General features: G+C 32.4%; 1 protein-coding gene across 2 annotated transcripts; it reads right to left on the reverse strand.

Moving 5' to 3' along the window:
• Nucleotides 1-11,178: 11,178 nt before the first annotated feature.
• LOC124839666 (large ribosomal RNA subunit accumulation protein YCED homolog 1, chloroplastic) lies at nucleotides 11,179-14,385 on the reverse strand. 2 transcript variants are annotated; one of them, XM_088103609.1, is made up of 3 exons: nucleotides 14,247-14,385; nucleotides 13,486-14,059; nucleotides 11,179-11,912 (listed from the first exon to the last, which is right to left on the reverse strand). In XM_088103609.1, exons 2-3 carry the CDS (start codon nucleotides 14,028-14,030, stop codon nucleotides 11,516-11,518), a joined length of 942 nt encoding a protein of 313 aa, XP_087959735.1. In that variant the 5' UTR covers nucleotides 14,031-14,059; nucleotides 14,247-14,385; the 3' UTR covers nucleotides 11,179-11,515. The 2 variants fall into 2 exon arrangements, with proteins under 2 accessions (XP_087959735.1, XP_047171513.2); XM_047315557.2 differs by having other exon boundaries at nucleotides 13,486-14,357.
• Nucleotides 14,386-17,306: the final 2,921 nt, after the last annotated feature.

The following is a 17,306-nucleotide window of genomic DNA, read 5'->3' on the forward strand; positions in this document are numbered from 1 at the left end:
AACATCATATAAGTTCACTAATTATAATTAAAAGAACCATAATCAACCAAATAAGTCATTAGAAGTCACATAATAACACAATTTTCTTTAAGGCATCTTAATATCCACATTTAGGTAAGGAAAACAGCTTGGAAACCCTTACCAATAGCTTCGGAAGGGTCCAAAACCACCAAAACGACCTAAAGAACATCCAAAATGGATATCCAAAACCCTAAAAACCCCCCTTAAAAATAGGTGCAGTGGCACCTAGTGACGCTTGAGGACCCAAGGACTGACGCTCAGCGCTAACGCCTCTAGAAACGGAAGCTCAGGCGCTATTACTTCAACCCTTTTTAAACCAATTTATACACTTATCTCACAACTTTGAAAGGTTCCTAGGACCTTCTAAACACTATGAAACTTTAGAAAACGTATCTCTGATTGAAAATGACCATCTCCAACTGAAAATGACCATCTCCAAAACCCAATATCACTTACCTAAGCTACCCAAACTCAATTCCACCTTTTCTAACTTCCATATCAGCAAACCAACATCATGTACAAGTCATAATACACCAAATAATTCACTCCAACATCCCAATTTACTCCCAAACTTACTGTTTCAAAATCTCACCATACAAAACCTCATTTTTGACCAAAAACACCTAATCACTCTCTCCAACATGCCCATAAATAGTTTTACACTAGATTTTCTTCTTTTGGAAGCCTATACAAGTCATAATAGGTCTCCTAATCAATTTCTAACTGTCCAAAACAGTCCCCATTGCCTATCTCAAATTTTCACCAGTCAAAACCTCCTTGTTACACTAAATATACCTTTAACTTCAACAATAATCCCCTTACATGTTTCATACCATACTTCATTCAATTTAACAATGCTAACAAGTCTAAAATAACCTCATAACAGTATTCAAACAGTTCATTCATCGCTCCAAAATCCACTTTTAAAATTCACACATCAAAACCCCTATTTTAACCTTAAAACCTAAGCAAAAGAACAATTCTTTAAACCAATCACTTTGCATTCAGTTCCAAGCAATAGAATAACTTCATTACACATAATAAATACAGGTTTAAACATCACAAACATACAATTCTAACATACCAACAAACATGTTCAAATCATCAACTACATATAATCTTTATATACCCAAACATGGCAATTTCTCAAAATTTAACTACTATACATAAAGATACAAATTCTTATAATATAATCACAAACTAAAACAAAAGTTTTAGCTTCCCTTACCTCACAAAACAACCACTCAACCCAATAAACGTTTCGTTGATTGCTTGAAATGCAAGGAACTCTAAATGACCTACGAAACACAAAATTAGAAACGGACAGAGTTCTTAGAACTCTAGATCAACCAAAAACAAAGGAAGAAGATCAATTGATATATGCAAAACAGTTTCTTTGCATGATTATGGACCAAAACTCACATGTAAAAAGGAGTAGAAATTTACTTACTCTATGACAGAAATTGATCGATTATAAATGTAGACCTCGTCGTCGTGATCGTCTAGACACTTTTTGATTGTCAAAGAGATTACTCAAGAGTCAGAATTCTTAGAAAGAAGATCAAGAACCTTGAAAAATAGTTTCTAGAGAGATGATACGTTTTAAAATAATGAAACTCGTTTATAACAAAATTATTTGTAAATAAACCATTTAATATTAAAATAACCTAATCTCACTATTTTTAAACTATCTTTACTTCTAAAATATCATTTTATAATATTTTATAATATTTTTTTATTGGAAAATTAGAGTGGAAAAAAATTCTTTTTCATTGTTTGATGAATAAATATACTTACGTGTAAAATAACATAAATATATCTACTTAGAAAAAGAAATGTGATCATGAATTTTTCTGCATAATATTTTTAAGGTTTAATGTCTCAATAGGTCCCTATTTTCACCCAGAACTTCAAATAGGTCCCTTTCTTTTTCGGCATCTCAATTGAGTCCTTATTTTTGTAAAATTGAATCAAATAGGACCTTTCTGTCAAATTAAAATGACGCCGTTAAGAAGGGTATGCTGGCAGTGTAGTTTTTTATTACGTGGCATTAAAAACGTGATTGAATTATATTTTTTTAATTTTTGAATTAAAAAATAAAGCATACAGAGTGGAAACTGATGTTTAAGTAAGGGCAAAGTTGGAAATTAAACATAAAATTAAATGTTAGATCTTCTCTGCTAGAGCTGTCAGCTGAACCCCAACCCCATGGGTCGGCCCTGGCCCCATTTAAAATTAAGTCCATTTTCTTTGGCCCATTTAATGGGGGGCTTTTCAGAAGCCCCAGCCCCCAAAGCCCCTAGGAGGAGGGTTGGGTTTGGGATGGGGTGGGGCTGGCCCTCAATCCGAAATTTCATCTTTTCACTCAACATCTTTCGCGAATTCTTCTCTTCCACGACTCATCCACGACTCGGTTTCTTCGTTCTCTCCCTTCCGCAAGGCCAAGGGGCTCACTTCCTCCATCATTTTCTAGGGCATTAACAACTAAAGAATTGATTCACGGCTATTGCGAACTCCCTTCTGTCCTTCAACGTTCTTTCACTGTGTTCTTCACTGTTGCAACAGGTTGGTCCTTTACCCTTGTTTTATTTTTCCTCTGAAATTTTATATACCACTTTCTGATTTTGTATATACATTTGTGCACATTTTTAGACATGATTTTGTATATACAACCTGTAAAAGTTCTCTGTTTATGCTAGTTGATGGGTAGAGTGGAAAACAGTGTTATTTAATACCATAATGTTTCTGTCTTCTGTTTATGCTCTGATTTGAATTTAAAGGTAGGTAAATAGGTGGAAGAATATATGTTTTTGTCTTCTGTTTTATGCATTTATATGCTAAATTTCTTTACTTGTCTCAACACTAATTGCAAGTCTATTTATTAGAATGAATGGTGGATTAAACTTTGCATGTCACTAGTTTTTCTCAGCCATTCTTTAGTTGATAATTTTTTAAATGCAAAGTTCTAACTCTCGGCTTCAATTTCATTGACTCTTCATATCTTTATCTAGGAAAAACGTTAAGCAAAAGAAGTTTAACTCTGAACAGAAGAAAGCATAAACTCCATTTATTTTGGGTTTTATTTTTTAGGTGCGTGAGTAAAAAAATGAAGAATAGTTTTATAGTTTGGGGGAAATGCCCTTTCTCATCCCAGTTATGGTTAATCGGTTTTAAGTTTAACGGATTGTTTTCTAGGTCACGTCTTTCCCTTTTCAAAAGCAGTTTTCTTGACCCAACAATATCTTTATTGAAGACCTACTAAAAATATTGTTCATTTATATAGGCAGCTGTGTGCAATAGCTTTTAAATATGGACCACCATAAGAGTAACCCTTTGATTTTGGTTGATGATCTTGCATCTGAAACTCCTGATCCATCTGAGAGTGCTACCACCAATAAAAAGGAATTCTCAAATGTTTGGAATTTTTTCACAAAAATAGGAAAAGATGAGGATGGCATTGAAAAGGCTGCATGTAAGTATTGTGGTAATAGCTACAAAGTTGGAAAAAACCCGGTTACTAAAAACAATTATGGAACTTCACATTTAAGTCGACATGTCCATGTATGTAGAAGTATTGCAAACTTAGGTGTGGATCTGAATCAAGAAGGAAAGTTTGGGACACGAAAAATCAATCAAAAGATTCATCGGAAGTTACTTGCGAGAGCCATAATTAAACATAGCCTTCCTTATAATTTTGTTGAATATGAAGGAATCAGAGAGTGGATAAAATACATTAATCCTAATGTTGACGTGAAATGTAGGAACACTACTGTATCAGATGTGGAAAAGGAATACATTGAACAAAAGGATAAAGTTAAGCAAATCATGTCTAGGATTCCTAATAGAATTTGTTTAACCTCTGATGTTTGGACTGCAGTTACTTCTGAGGGATATATTTGCCTAACTGCACACTTTGTTGATGAAAACTGGAAATTGACAAGTAAGATTCTTAACTTCTGTCGAATGAAACCACCACATACAGGTGTTGAACTAGAAAGTGTTGTGTTTGATTGCCTAAAGCAATGGGGTATTGATAAGAAAATTTTCTCAATTACCCTAGACAATGCTTCTGCCAATACTAATTTGCAAGACATTCTGAAAAGCCATCTTAGTGTTCATAGAAATTTATTATGTGATGGTGAGTTTTTCCATGTACGATGTTGTGCTCATACTCTTAATTTGATAGTTCAAGATGGTTTAAAGGTGATTGACAAAGCACTCCATAGTATTAGAGAGAGTATTAAGTATGTTAAATCATCAGATGGAAGAACTCTCATATTCAAAGAATGTGTTAGTGATGCTGGCAAAAATATGAGCATGGGTTTGAGATTATATGTGACTACAAGATGGAATTCAACCTATTTAATGCTTGAAAGTGCAATCAAATATAAGGAAGCTTTTGAAATTCTCAAAGTGGTTGATAGAAATTATAAAAATTTTCCATCTTCTGAGGAATGGGATAGGGGAGAGAAAATATGTCAATTCTTAGAACCATTTTATGAGATTACAAACATGATGTCTGGTTCATCTTATCCCACTTCAAACTTGTATTTTATGCAAAATTGGAAAATTCAGCTCATCATTGAAGAAAATTTGTTGAATGAAGATGTCATCTTAAAGGACATGGCTTGTAATATGAAAGAAAAGTTTCAAAAGTATTGGAAGGAGTATAGTATTGGGTTAGCTTTTGGAGCTATTCTTGATCCACGACTAAAGGTTGATTTTATAACATATTGTTATAAAAAATTGGATCCTCTAACCTATGCAGAGAAAACAAAGAAAGTGTTAGAGAAGTTCAAGAGGTTATTTAAAGAATATGTAAAGAACTTTTCTACCTCTAGTGTTTCTCTTTCCCAATCACCTACTGAATCCATCTTGATGTCTCAGTCCAATACTGAAGGGAAAAAGTTTAAGAGATCAAGGATTATTTCGGTAAGTGTTTTATATCTAGTGTTCAATTTTTTTTCCAATTTTTCTAGTTTTGTTTTGATAATTAATATGTAATGCATTGTAGGATTTTAAAATGTATCAGAATGAGTCAAAATCTATCATTGGAAAGAACGAGATAGATGTTTATTTAGATGAACCAACAATAGATGATGATGAAGACAGTGAAGATTTTGATGTGCTCAAATATTGGAAGACTAATGAGAAAAAGTTTGCCATATTGTCTATGATGGCTCGAGATGTGTTTAGTGTTCCTATTACTACAGTGGCATCAGAGTCAGCTTTTAGTAAAGGTGGACGTGTACTTTCGAAATATAGAAGTTCCATTCTTCCTGAGCATGTGCAAATGTTGATTTGTACTCAAAATTGGCTATATGAATTTTCTGAAAATCCTAGTGGTAAGTGTATATGTTATTATTTTAAAAATTACTTTACATTAAATTATTGATTCTAAACTAGTTGTTTGATTGTATTTCAATTGCTTGTGATAGATGAAATTGTTGAAGATATTTTTGGTCATGAGGGAATTGATGAGTCTAAACTTTTAGAAGATGTTGAAAGTCTTCAACATTGTGGGCAGTGAAAGTGATCACAGGTAGACTCGGTGACACCATAGCTTTAATTTACTTTCTAATTATGAAAAAAATAAGTGAGAAAATATAACTGTATTTGAAAATGTCTTTGAAAGACAAACAGGTACTATTGTAGTTGTCTGGGTGTGTGCTATTTTGTTGTATAAATGTTGTGGGAAGTTGAAACAATATATTGGCCACACTGATTTGTGATGACAAATAAAGATTAGGATAGTATGAAAGATGTGGAGATCAGAGTACAGATGAAGATATGCTCTTTATTAATCTTAGAACATGGGTAATGAAACTAGTGGCATACTTTTTCTTTTATAAAAAAGGTAGCAGATTCATTTTGAAAGAGGATCCTTTCAGCTTGCTTAAATGTGCAAAAGACGTATCTTAATTTATCTTGGTTTTAAAAAATTCATCCTTTTTTAAAGCCGAAATTTATTGAATATGATAAATCCTGCTTTAGGTGCTTGTAAATTGTGATATCTATCAGAGGCAATAAAATATGTTTACATTAAATTAGGTTTGTTTTTATCTGTATCTTTATTACAATTTACCCTATTTAATATCTGCTTGTAAAAATCAACATGGATCCACTAGAAAAGCAAGAATAACTTTTATGTAGTTATGATAATCATTAGCTTATTGAAATATTTCACACTGGTTAAGTTTGCTTTATAAGGGATTAATGACACCATGTGGTTAATTTTGTGAAGCAAGTAGTTAATAATATTGTTAATTTATAAGGAGTTTATGAGCAAGTTTCATTTTACATTTGATTCTGATTTTTGTGCATTCTTGTTTGTATAGTTTTCCTCTTTGGTATTTTTCCCTTTTCATGAGTGTATTAGACTAAACCTATCTGTCTAAGCAAGTTTGAGAAGAATCTTCAGCATGCTACCATGTGACAAATTCAACATGCTACCACCAGATCATGGAAGATGTTAATGAACACTACAACAATGATTGGAAATGGGCAATGGGGACATTGAGGTGGGTTTACTTCAGAGACCCTTGGAGAAGCAGTTCTACTATAGTGGGGGTTGCTGTCCTAATATTCACTGCCTTCAACTTCTACCGTGTTACTGATCTACTCTTTTAGTAAATTGAGAATTATATTGATGGAATCACCTTTTCTATATTACATCATCGTCCATGATTGCACACTAACGGTTACATTTCCCATTTTCTCGCAAATAAGTGGCATGTTTATTATCAAACATATGAATTGATAACAAATAACAGTTTCACATTCTTAACTCTAGGAGAGGAGTTAAAATTTTGTAAAAAGAAAAGCCCATGGGCTGGCCCTAACCCATAGGGCTTTGGGGTTTTTAGCCCTGTGGGCTTTTTTAGTGAAGGGTTATTTTTGGCCCTGTGGGCTTTTTTGGCCCCAACCCACATGGGTTAGGGGCAAATCTTATTAAAGGGGCTCACTTGACAGCTCTATTCTCTGCAATTGAAATCCAAATCTGGGGAAAGTTGAGCTTTAGGGTTCGTGGGAGAAAACAAAAAATTTTCTGTTCGTGGTGTGGGCTGTAGGGATGGCAAAGATTTTTCTGTTGTAGCTCGATTTAGGGGTTTTTCTGGGTAGTGCGATTCTGGGTTCTTTGTTTGCAGGTTGTGCGAAGGAGAAAGCTTCCATGGTTGTGCGAGATTGATGACGGAGGTGCGGCGTCCATGGAGTTTGGATGAGAACGAAGGCAGCAGCGCTTTGGCGAAGAGGCTTGTAGTGGAGGTTCAACGACGATTTGGGATTGTTCTGTGGAAGAAACGTGACCTGCGATGACGGCATTAATAGCAGTGTGAGGCTTCGTTATGGTGCGAACTACAGCGATGCGAGGAAGATGGTGAGGACGAAGGAGAAGGTGGCGGTGCGATGGTGGTCTTTCGCGACGACACATGGGATTGATGGCGTGATGAAGACGACCAAGATGCTTGCGCGTGGAAGATGGGTGTTGGCCTGATGCGATGGTGCGGCGACAAGGTGGTTGCTGGTGGTGCGGCGGTAGCTGACGGCACCCTAGGGTTTGGTTTAGGAATTAGGGTTTCAGATTGTTAGAAAAGATGATGATGTGTCAAAGTGGTGATGTGGTAGCATGTTATTGGCTGAAATGTTTTTTCTCCATAAAATGTTTTTTTTTAATTTTATGTTCACAGATTTATTTTTTAATTCAAAAATTAAAAAAATATAATTCAATCACGTTTTTAATGCCACCTAATAAAAAACTACACTGTCACCATACCCTTCTTAACGGCGTCATTTTAATTTGACGGAAATCTCCTATTTGATTCAATTTTAATAAAATAAGGACTTAATTGAGATGTCGAAAAAGAAAGGGACCTATTTGAAATTCTGGGTAAAAATAGGGACCTATCGAGACATTAAACCTATTTTTAATGCGATCTTTTTATAACATAAGGTAAGTATGATAGAGTATAATGTATATAATAAAATTAATGAACCCATTTCTACATTAATTACAGGAACTTTTTTCAAATTAATACAATGTGCGTATAAAAAGCAATGCATAATTCAAGCATATTTATACTAATATATAATTAGTTATATCTCCGTTTGAAATAATTATTTAGTGTTATTGTTTTATCTTTCAATAAGTATTAATATTATAAATATTTTTTTAACTCTCTAGAGAAACTGTTACATTCACAAGTTTACCATAATTCAATTTTAATTCATTTTCTACAAATTAACCACAATTTTTTGTTTATTCATATTTAATGTTGAGTTCTCTCTAAGTGCAATGCACCATATTAACAAACATTTAATCTTAACTCACTTATAATACAAAATTTTAATACATATACAGGGGTTCGGAATTTAACTTTTATATTATTATATAATATTTTTACAAATAATTTATAATAAATAAAGGGTTAAATATGTTTTTAGTCCCTAAATTATCAAGCAAATTTGTTTTTAGTTCCTCTTTCAACTTAAGCTACATTTTGGTCTTCTCTTTAAGGAAACCATAATTTTCTGTCCTCCAGGTGGTATACCACGTCATTTTTTTCTGACACTATTCAATCTTTCCCGGCTCCTCTCCCTTCCTTTCTCTCCGACTCTACCACAGCCACTTCCGACGTCACCTCGAACACCTCCATCGTGATCGCGAGCCGCCCTTTCTGCCCCTTCTTTCCCACGGCTGTCCCCTGGTGTCGGATCTTGAAGTCCTTCACCTCCACCACGGTGGGCAGGCATTTTAATCCCTTACTGGTTTGTAGTTACTAATACTGCGTCCTTTGAATCTGGAATTTTTTTTTTAAGTGGCTTGTATTTGTTTTAATGTGTGCACCCTCAAAGAACCATTAATTGGTGGTTTTAATTTCAAAACTCCATGTTGAAGGTGGTCGGTGATCATTCATAACCGTTGAGAATACTTTTGGCGACTTGTACCTTTTTTATATTCTCTTCAAATGCCACCATAGTAATATGCTGGAAAATCTTTGAATATTATATGGTCTCCACATTTCCGTAGCTTATATTAAATTAAATTTCTGCTTGATATGCAGTAATCTTACAATGTACCTACATGATCTTTCTTTGAATTGTTCATCCATGGAAATTAGAGCATCTGGACCTTAAAATTAATATATGGAAATATGAGCACGCCCATTAAACAAATGGAGTGTGGATGGCTGAAATATTCAGTTAATTCATGGGAAAAGAAGTTTCAGGACATTGATATTTTATTTGTGTATTTTCAGAATCCAAGATCTTGTTTGTACATGCTTTCTTGTGATGGTTTTCATCAGCACACAAGGAGATTGTGCCCCTGTGCATAGTGTTAGCTGGGTAAGTCTTGCTCTAAATTATCTCTACATTATGTCAAACAGTAAAGTACCTTTCTTTATCGGTTTTCTATGGAAAAGATAAAAATTTCTTCGGAACTAAAGTCAAGTTTGACACTCTCTTCTGTAATGCTGAGCTGGTTGGCTAATTTTGTTGGTGTGGAAAAGTGTCTAATTTTCATGTTACTATACAAACCTTGTTTTTTTTTTTTGTTACATCTAAGGTACTGGGCTTCATAGCACTGAAAATTTTGGTTTGGAAGGAGGCAACTCTTGATTTAATGTCACTGACCAAGGAGGCAACTCATGTAACAGTTAGCAATTGTTGTCATATTTTCGAGTGTAACAGTTAATGTCACACACCAGATGAGTTATTACGACCACAATTGACAACCAAACAAATGAACCTTCGGTTCAAGAGATTGTAAAACGTAGTTAGTCCAATTACAAAGGCAGAATCTTTAAAGACTGATAAGACGGAAAATGAAGAAACGAAAAAATAGAAGAAAAAACAGTGAAGTATCATCCATCTGCACTGGTTGATAAATTAAGAATTACTATAAGTCGAAATTAAAGTACATCCTCCGTTCACTCAGAAGCTATAATCTAGTTTAAAGACACTCTGAGACAATGTCTTGGGAGATGAACTATTATCCTTTGATCCCACGAGTGCCTCGTTAAAATGGCGCCGGAGGTGGCACTGGAGGTGTTTGAGGTGGCACCGGAGGTGGCGTCAGAGGTGGCGCCAAAGGTGGATGTGGTAGAGTCAGAGGGAGAGGAGTTAAGAAAGATTGAATAGTGTCAGAAAAAAAAATGACATGACATACCATCGTCACCTCAGCTTATTTTTAACGTCGTTAGTTTTGAAGGATGAAAGATTATGGTTTCCTTAAGAAGAAGGACTAAAATATAGCTTAGTTTGAAAGAGAGACTAAAAACAAATTCACCTAATAGTTTAGAGACTAAAAACATATTTAACCCCAAAAAAAACTTAAACATTGAATGGGCTTTTAGTTTACTAACATATGTACATACACACACGCGTAAGATAATAGATTTAAAGTGCTTACTTCCAAGAGATAAGAAACATAAACAAAAACTTAAACCGTAGAAGAAATAAATTTAAAAGCTAACATATTCATAAAAATGTAAAAATTGTGCAAGTTTCAAAGTGAAATAATATTAACCGATAACTAATAAGATTAGCGACAGAACATTTTATTTTAGAGAACAAGATATGAAATATAAATAGAGCATCAAACCAATATTTTCAAATATGTAAGTAAATTAAAATTATAAAAGAATAAAGCATTTAGTGTTGATTTATCTGGATCTGATAAAATCAATGGAAATTAGTTTAAAAAAATGAATTAATCCCTTTTAAACTCGAACCTTTTTCCTTTTGTGTGCAAATAGAAACAAAAAGAGTCGTTTATGTTCTAGAGTAATCATTCTGTTTTAATTCTGTTGATATTATGTCATTGGTTTAATACAATAAAATATATCATGTTAATAAGACTACTTGACTCTTGGTAATGATTACTTCTTCCATTGTTATTTGACTATGGGAGTCTTGTGTCTGCAAAATATATGCACTCATTTAAAAAGGAGAGCTGCAGATAAATCTCTCCTCATACATGAGGTTTAACAGCATAATTTGACTTTTTTTTTTCTTTTTAAAAACGTGTACAGTTTAATTCCCTTAAGATTTCCATGGCAGCATGTAAAGTGCATTAAAAACGTTTTTCATATTAAAAAATCAATAAAGAATATCAAACTCTTTTAAATATGTTTTGAAATTAAAAGTATGAATTAGTTAACATCAGAAAAAGATGACAAAATTAATACGCAAATCACAGCATCCCTGTTCTAATTTTACAGATCCGACTATCTTAGTAAAATTCAAGAGGAGATTTAGAAAATGCTAATACAAGTGGAAAGAATACCAGAGACAGGCTTTGAGGTGTAGCTGCTACTAGAAAATGCACCATGGATATATCTATAAAATCTATCATCCATGCCCTGTATGGCCATGGATCCAAGAGCCCTTGGTAGGCTCTTAAGAATGTCAACATAAAAAATCCATTAAGATCAGAACTTCTACACATAATGATACAGAAATTTTAGCGAATACTGCGTGAACTTCATAAATGTTACAACTGCATCTTCTCTTTTAAATCTCCAAGCGGGCCATAGCTTTTTTCTTTCACTTCCTCCTTGCTACAAGAGCAGTTGCCAGTGTTAAAGTTTTGACCACATTTCAAGCACATGCCTTTGCACCCAGGATCACATACTGAATTCATGGTAATCTCAAGATGCACCCTGTCCCTTATGTTCTTTGAAATGTCAATTTGATTATCTAGTGAAGGAAAATATAGTTGGTCCTCCAAATCAATAAGTGCATCGTCTTCGTCATCCTTACCACCGTTTGTAAGTTTCTCTTCCCCAAAAATAACGCCCATATCAATAGTCTCTGGCTCTTCAATGGGTTCGTCAGTGAGTAAAAGAGAGAACTCAGAGAATATGCTCTCAGCAGATGGCATGCAACACCTTCAATAGAAAATCACATCGAAATAAGAAATTCTACTTTGAGGAAGTAATGCATTGTTGAACATGACCGAGGCATACTCGGTATCACCTTTTTTTTTTTACTATCACATGGACATGACATACGAAGGGGTTATCCAAGAAAGAAGGGGAATGGGCCTGCAACTGAATAGGCCTATCAAGGGTAGGTTTATGCTAGCAAACTAGTAGCTTCCTCCATAAATAGGAAATGGAGTTGACAAGAAGAGTTTGTCACTTAGTGAAATACAATTGAGACTAGGAAGAGGCCTGTCTCTTAAATATCAAGATTCTTTAGAGATACTCAATCAACAAAGGAATTTTTCCTTCCTTCCATTTCTTATCCAGTTCACAATAGAATGTTGGAACTGCGATCCAAATTGGTAGAAAAGAATATTTTCTCATATCATATAAACCTTCGGGCCTTCAGCAGTTTACCCTTCATGGTAACTGCGTACATGAGTACAAGAGCAAACAGAGAGAGAACAAAAATATATATATATAAACAATTTCCCACTTTTAATTCTTAGAATTTAAAATTCAAACCAAATAAAAAATGAAAGAAGTTAATGCCACCATTGTAATAGCACGTTGTTCCTTACATTATGAAAATCTCTCATTATCGAGAGAAAGAAACAGTTCAGTCTACGCCAACATTGTCCTTTTACAGAGGAACAAGTATCAATTAATATCACTTCTACATTAAGTTTATACTGTTATCATCAACTTGTCTTAGATCAAGCATAACTAGTAGAGATCGCCTAAACAAAACCAATAAACCTACCTTTTGATGAAGTGATAATGCCTATTTAAAGTAAGTAATTTGATCAATTTATTGACGATCAGATTATATTTATTTGATACACTGTTGTCAATATTAGACAAAAAATACAATTGGATAAAATAAAAGATAAGATTTAAAATCGAAAATAGAACATTATATTTCATTAATGATTAGTTAATATTCATATTATAGAGAAGAGAATGTCCTGCGACGAGTATTCCCTGCTAGTAGACGGGGTTCTATTCTGAATGGCCTTTATAACTAAGGAGGATCTCCCGGCAAGAATTGATGAATGACTATTTTTTCATCGTTAAAAAGATTGTGAGCTACTCCTCATCTTGAGACAAAAGGCAACTTAACTATTCCTGTTAAGAAAAGTTCTTATATAGTTTTGGGCTTAACTAATCTAAAGAAAAGGGAAGAGAGAGGAGAGTAAGTCAATATCTAAACCTAAGACTGGTATCAGGTGCCAAGGGATGATCTACGCCTGCCTTATTATCATTTATATGGTATATTAGATGGAGCGATATGCCAAACAAATTGAGAATAATGCATAAATGAGCATCTAGACAATCATTACTGTAATGCAAAAATATACTCCATCATAATAGTTTTAATGTTTAGCTAATGAGACCTGAACTATTAATCATTGTCAAAATAAAAATGAAGCAGAGTAAAGTCAGGAAAAATGCAAAACTAAGACATGATAAAAAAAAAATATTCACAAAAGCACTTGAAAGTAGGCAATGCCAATTCATGAATTAAAGGGAGTACCTATTGCAAAGAAGAGTGATGACAGTTTTTATAATCCCATCAAGCCTCAATTTTTTCTTCTTCCTGGTCACATCTACAGATATCTGAACAGGAGTGCCATTTGGAAAGTCTTTCACAGCTTTGGTAACACGCAATCCCATTGCAGCAGCTCTAGTTTTTGAGAGATCGGTCGAAAGCTTTGCTAGACCTAATCTCTCCAAGGTAGTGCAATATTCCAAATGTAAAATAGAGGCATTTCTCTTGTATACAACAGCACCTTCCCAAGGCGACCCCATATCTTCAACATCATCGTCGTCAAAACCCAAGGTCTCATTGTCAATCGACTCAAAATCAAACCCCTTAGACCTAACTGTATACTTATGAAGAACATTCGGTTCATTTCTGACGTGGAGCCCGAAATGCCTTGGTTTGCAACAGAATCCCACTTCATGATGAAAAGGGATGAAGAAATTAGAGGCAAATTTTTGGTAGGAACTCAAACTGTTAATCTCCAATTTAGAAAAATGCAAAGGGACTGCAGAGGATGAGGGGATTACAAGAGACATTTTTCAGGTTTCAGTGGTGATGGGTAGACCTAAATCATCAAATTTCAATTAGGAATTGTGTATAAAGGAAATGTGTGATAGGGTAAAGAGAACCGCATATTCCCAGTGAAACCCAACATTTAGAGAGAAAGAGAGAGATGAAAGTAAAATAAAGATGAATGATGAATCCACATGAGAAATAATACAAGAAGCGAAAGATTGAAAGAGAGAACTTACAGAAGGCTGAGACGATGTAAGAAGGATAGAGGGAAGTACGGTTTCAATGGTGAGAGTGCGAAGAAAAGAAAAAGATAAAATGTATTCTCGTGTGGTTTCATATGGACAGAGAAGAAGAAGGAGAGGAAGAAGAAAGAAAAGATAAAATAGAAAAAAAAACATATGGGAATAGAACTGGATTAATTAAAAAATAACAAAAGAATGGTAACAAATATTTTTTTTATTGAAATAAAGTACAATAAATTACAGTATTTAATCATTTAAATTGGTTGTACGAAGATGGATTAAATTTTTGTTATTGTAATACAGACAAAAGTTATCAGAACTTTTTACATGAAAATATGTCAGGTAGTTAAAATTGAGATCATGATTAAAATGGTAAGAAATTTATAAAATCTTATAACTGTATGTAGATTTTACATTTTAAATAAAAAAGACAAATTATTAAAATAAAATTAATTTTTTGTATCAATACTTCGTCAATCTTAAGTTTATAAAATTAATAATTTTGTGAATATCTGGTAATCTTAATCATAAGAATTTTAAGAGCGTAATTAAAAACGAGTGTTTTCTTTTAATTGAATTTTATTTTAATGGAATTAAATTCAGTGAAAGTGAATGATGTAGAAAAAATATCTTTTATTTTTAATTGAATTTGAATTTTTTTAATTAAAAGTTATTTATCAATTTGAATTATATTTTATTTTTTATTGAAATTCATTTAAGAAGGTTACAACAAACAATATCAATAAAGTAAATTTTTAATTGTATTAAATTTTAATTGGGTTAAACATAAAAGAATAAATTTTAATTATATTTAATTTTAATTGGGAGGGGCTGTAATTGACAACATACATAATAATAATTTTTTTATTACGATAATTTTTAATTAGATTTATGTTTTATTTGAATTGAAAGTATTCACCTTTTAGGTGAATAAGTGGTGTGGCGTGAAAAATGACAATATACTCAATTTTACGATTTTGTTCCACCTACTGATTTTAATTTACAAAATTTTACAATTTAAATATTGATTATAACTAAATATTTCTAATCCTAATAATAATTACATCAAAGTGATATCAATTTGAATTTAACACAGGAATTGGAACACCAAAGCCAATTCCTTGACCACAAAGATCTAGCTCACAAGAGCCTCCTTTGCACTCTACGAGGTATATTCAACACCCTATGGCTCAAACAAAAATCGGCCATTGGCCACCAGACCCGAATCATGAGTTCTGATATCACGGGGAGTTTCGATATACACACATATCTCCACACTGGTAAAATATTGTCCATTTTGGGTCATACCCTCACGGGTTTGCTTTTTGTACCACTTCAAAAGGCCTCTTACCAATGGAGATATCTATATATGTATAAATTCATGTCCAACTCTTCTTATATCTGATGTGATGCTTTATTTGTACCCAACAGGTAGAAGATGCACTTGTCGTGAATGGGTTGCTTGTGTAATTACTCATAACTTAAGCGATCACGTACTTATTTTTTTTTATTTTATATATCATTTAAGTATCACCAAACACTTAAACCATACTTTAATGGAAAAAAAAGTAATTGATATGATTCTTTTTAGTTTGAGTCTCCAATCATTTTTTTTAAAGAAATAATCAAATTAGATTATTACTTGACATGATTTAAGTCCATTAAGTTATTAATTTTGAGAATCAACTTTAAAACCTCATCTCATTATTCTCTTGCCACTTAAGTGATAAATTTTTTTAAGGAGAATCAACTAATATAATATTTTTATTACTCATACTTTAATATGTTTATTTGAGCGAATTGTCCTGTAGATGCAATTTGAGAAAATGAAAATAAGAGATATTTCGTGTTAGTTTAGTTTGTGAGTGATGTCGCATAAGGATTAGCGAGATTACTTACCCACTTTCATATCTCGTATTAGGAAATATTTGAAGGAAATTGAATACTTTTATTATATTATTCCTACATCATTGGAAGATTATGTTTATCCATGATAGAAAAATATTATTTCTTTTTGTTTTTAAAAAATGAAAGCACGAGATGATGATGATGTATTTTTTAATTTTAATATTTCAAAATATTTTTTACTAATAAATATTTTATTCACAAATATCATTTTATATCAATATTATCATTGAGGGTAAATTGGTAATTTTTATATTTTATTTATTAAAAAAATTATATGTCACATTAGTCCAATCTTATATAAACCTTTATAAAATTTATTTCAAAATCTATTCTCAATTATCTCAAAATTCTTTTAAAAAATAATATATATTTTATTTTTAAATCTTTTAAAATTCATTGATTCATTCTCCTTCAAATCTTTCCATTGAAGTGAATACACTCTACATTATAACTTAAAAAAAAGCATTCATTGATAAATGTTTGAATAATAATGCTTTATAATTACAATAAATATTACTTTATGATAGTTATTTGAATGATCAATGAATACTTAAATGGTACGTGCATAAAAATAAGAATATACAAATAGAAAATCAATTTTCTAATGTGTTAGTCTTATTTGTTTTAGTATGTTTTAAACATCAAACTTCATATGTTTTTGCAATTAGAATGACATCAGAATAAATGAATCAAAATATGGTTATAGAACACTTCAATTGTACTAATAACATTATTATCCATTTGTAATTTTAATCTAATCTCACCATTTAACCACTATTATATCTAAATAAACATTTTAATAATCTTAAAAATTAACTTAAAATAATTTTAAAATTGTAGTTTAATTCATCTTACATAACAGTTGTTTCCTTTCGAAGCAACGTCCACTTCAAAATAGGGAAAGAGTTAAGAATGTCTCAAAAGTTCCATAAACTTTAAATTCTATCATGTAATTAACTAAAACATATATAACAAACATGACCAATTAAAATAACAGTTTTTTTTTTCAGTCTCTCTTTTGCTGCAGCTTTTTCTCTCTTATAGTCAGCTTTTTATCTTCTCTCACCTTTGTGTATTCTTTTTATCTCCTGGATTCCTAAGAAATTGGTTCTACTAGCCAAATCAAGATGGGTAGAAGCATGAAAG

The sequence above is a fragment of the Vigna umbellata genome, chromosome 1 (genome assembly GCF_029865625.1).
Source record: "Vigna umbellata cultivar VRB3 chromosome 1, Vumbellata_1.0, whole genome shotgun sequence".
NCBI classification, from domain to species: domain Eukaryota; kingdom Viridiplantae; phylum Streptophyta; class Magnoliopsida; order Fabales; family Fabaceae; genus Vigna; species Vigna umbellata.

What these genes read in the sequence shown, in the direction of transcription:
- LOC124839666 (XM_088103609.1), bottom strand. Translation starts at nt 14,030, where the DNA reads ATGTCTCTTGTAATCCCCTCATCCTCTGCAGTCCCTTTGCATTTTTCT. An exon ending in ATCACTCTTCTTTGCAATAG is followed by an intron (nt 11,913 to 13,485) that starts GTACTCCCTTTA and finishes TTTCTATTGAAG; the next exon opens with GTGTTGCATGCCATCTGCTG.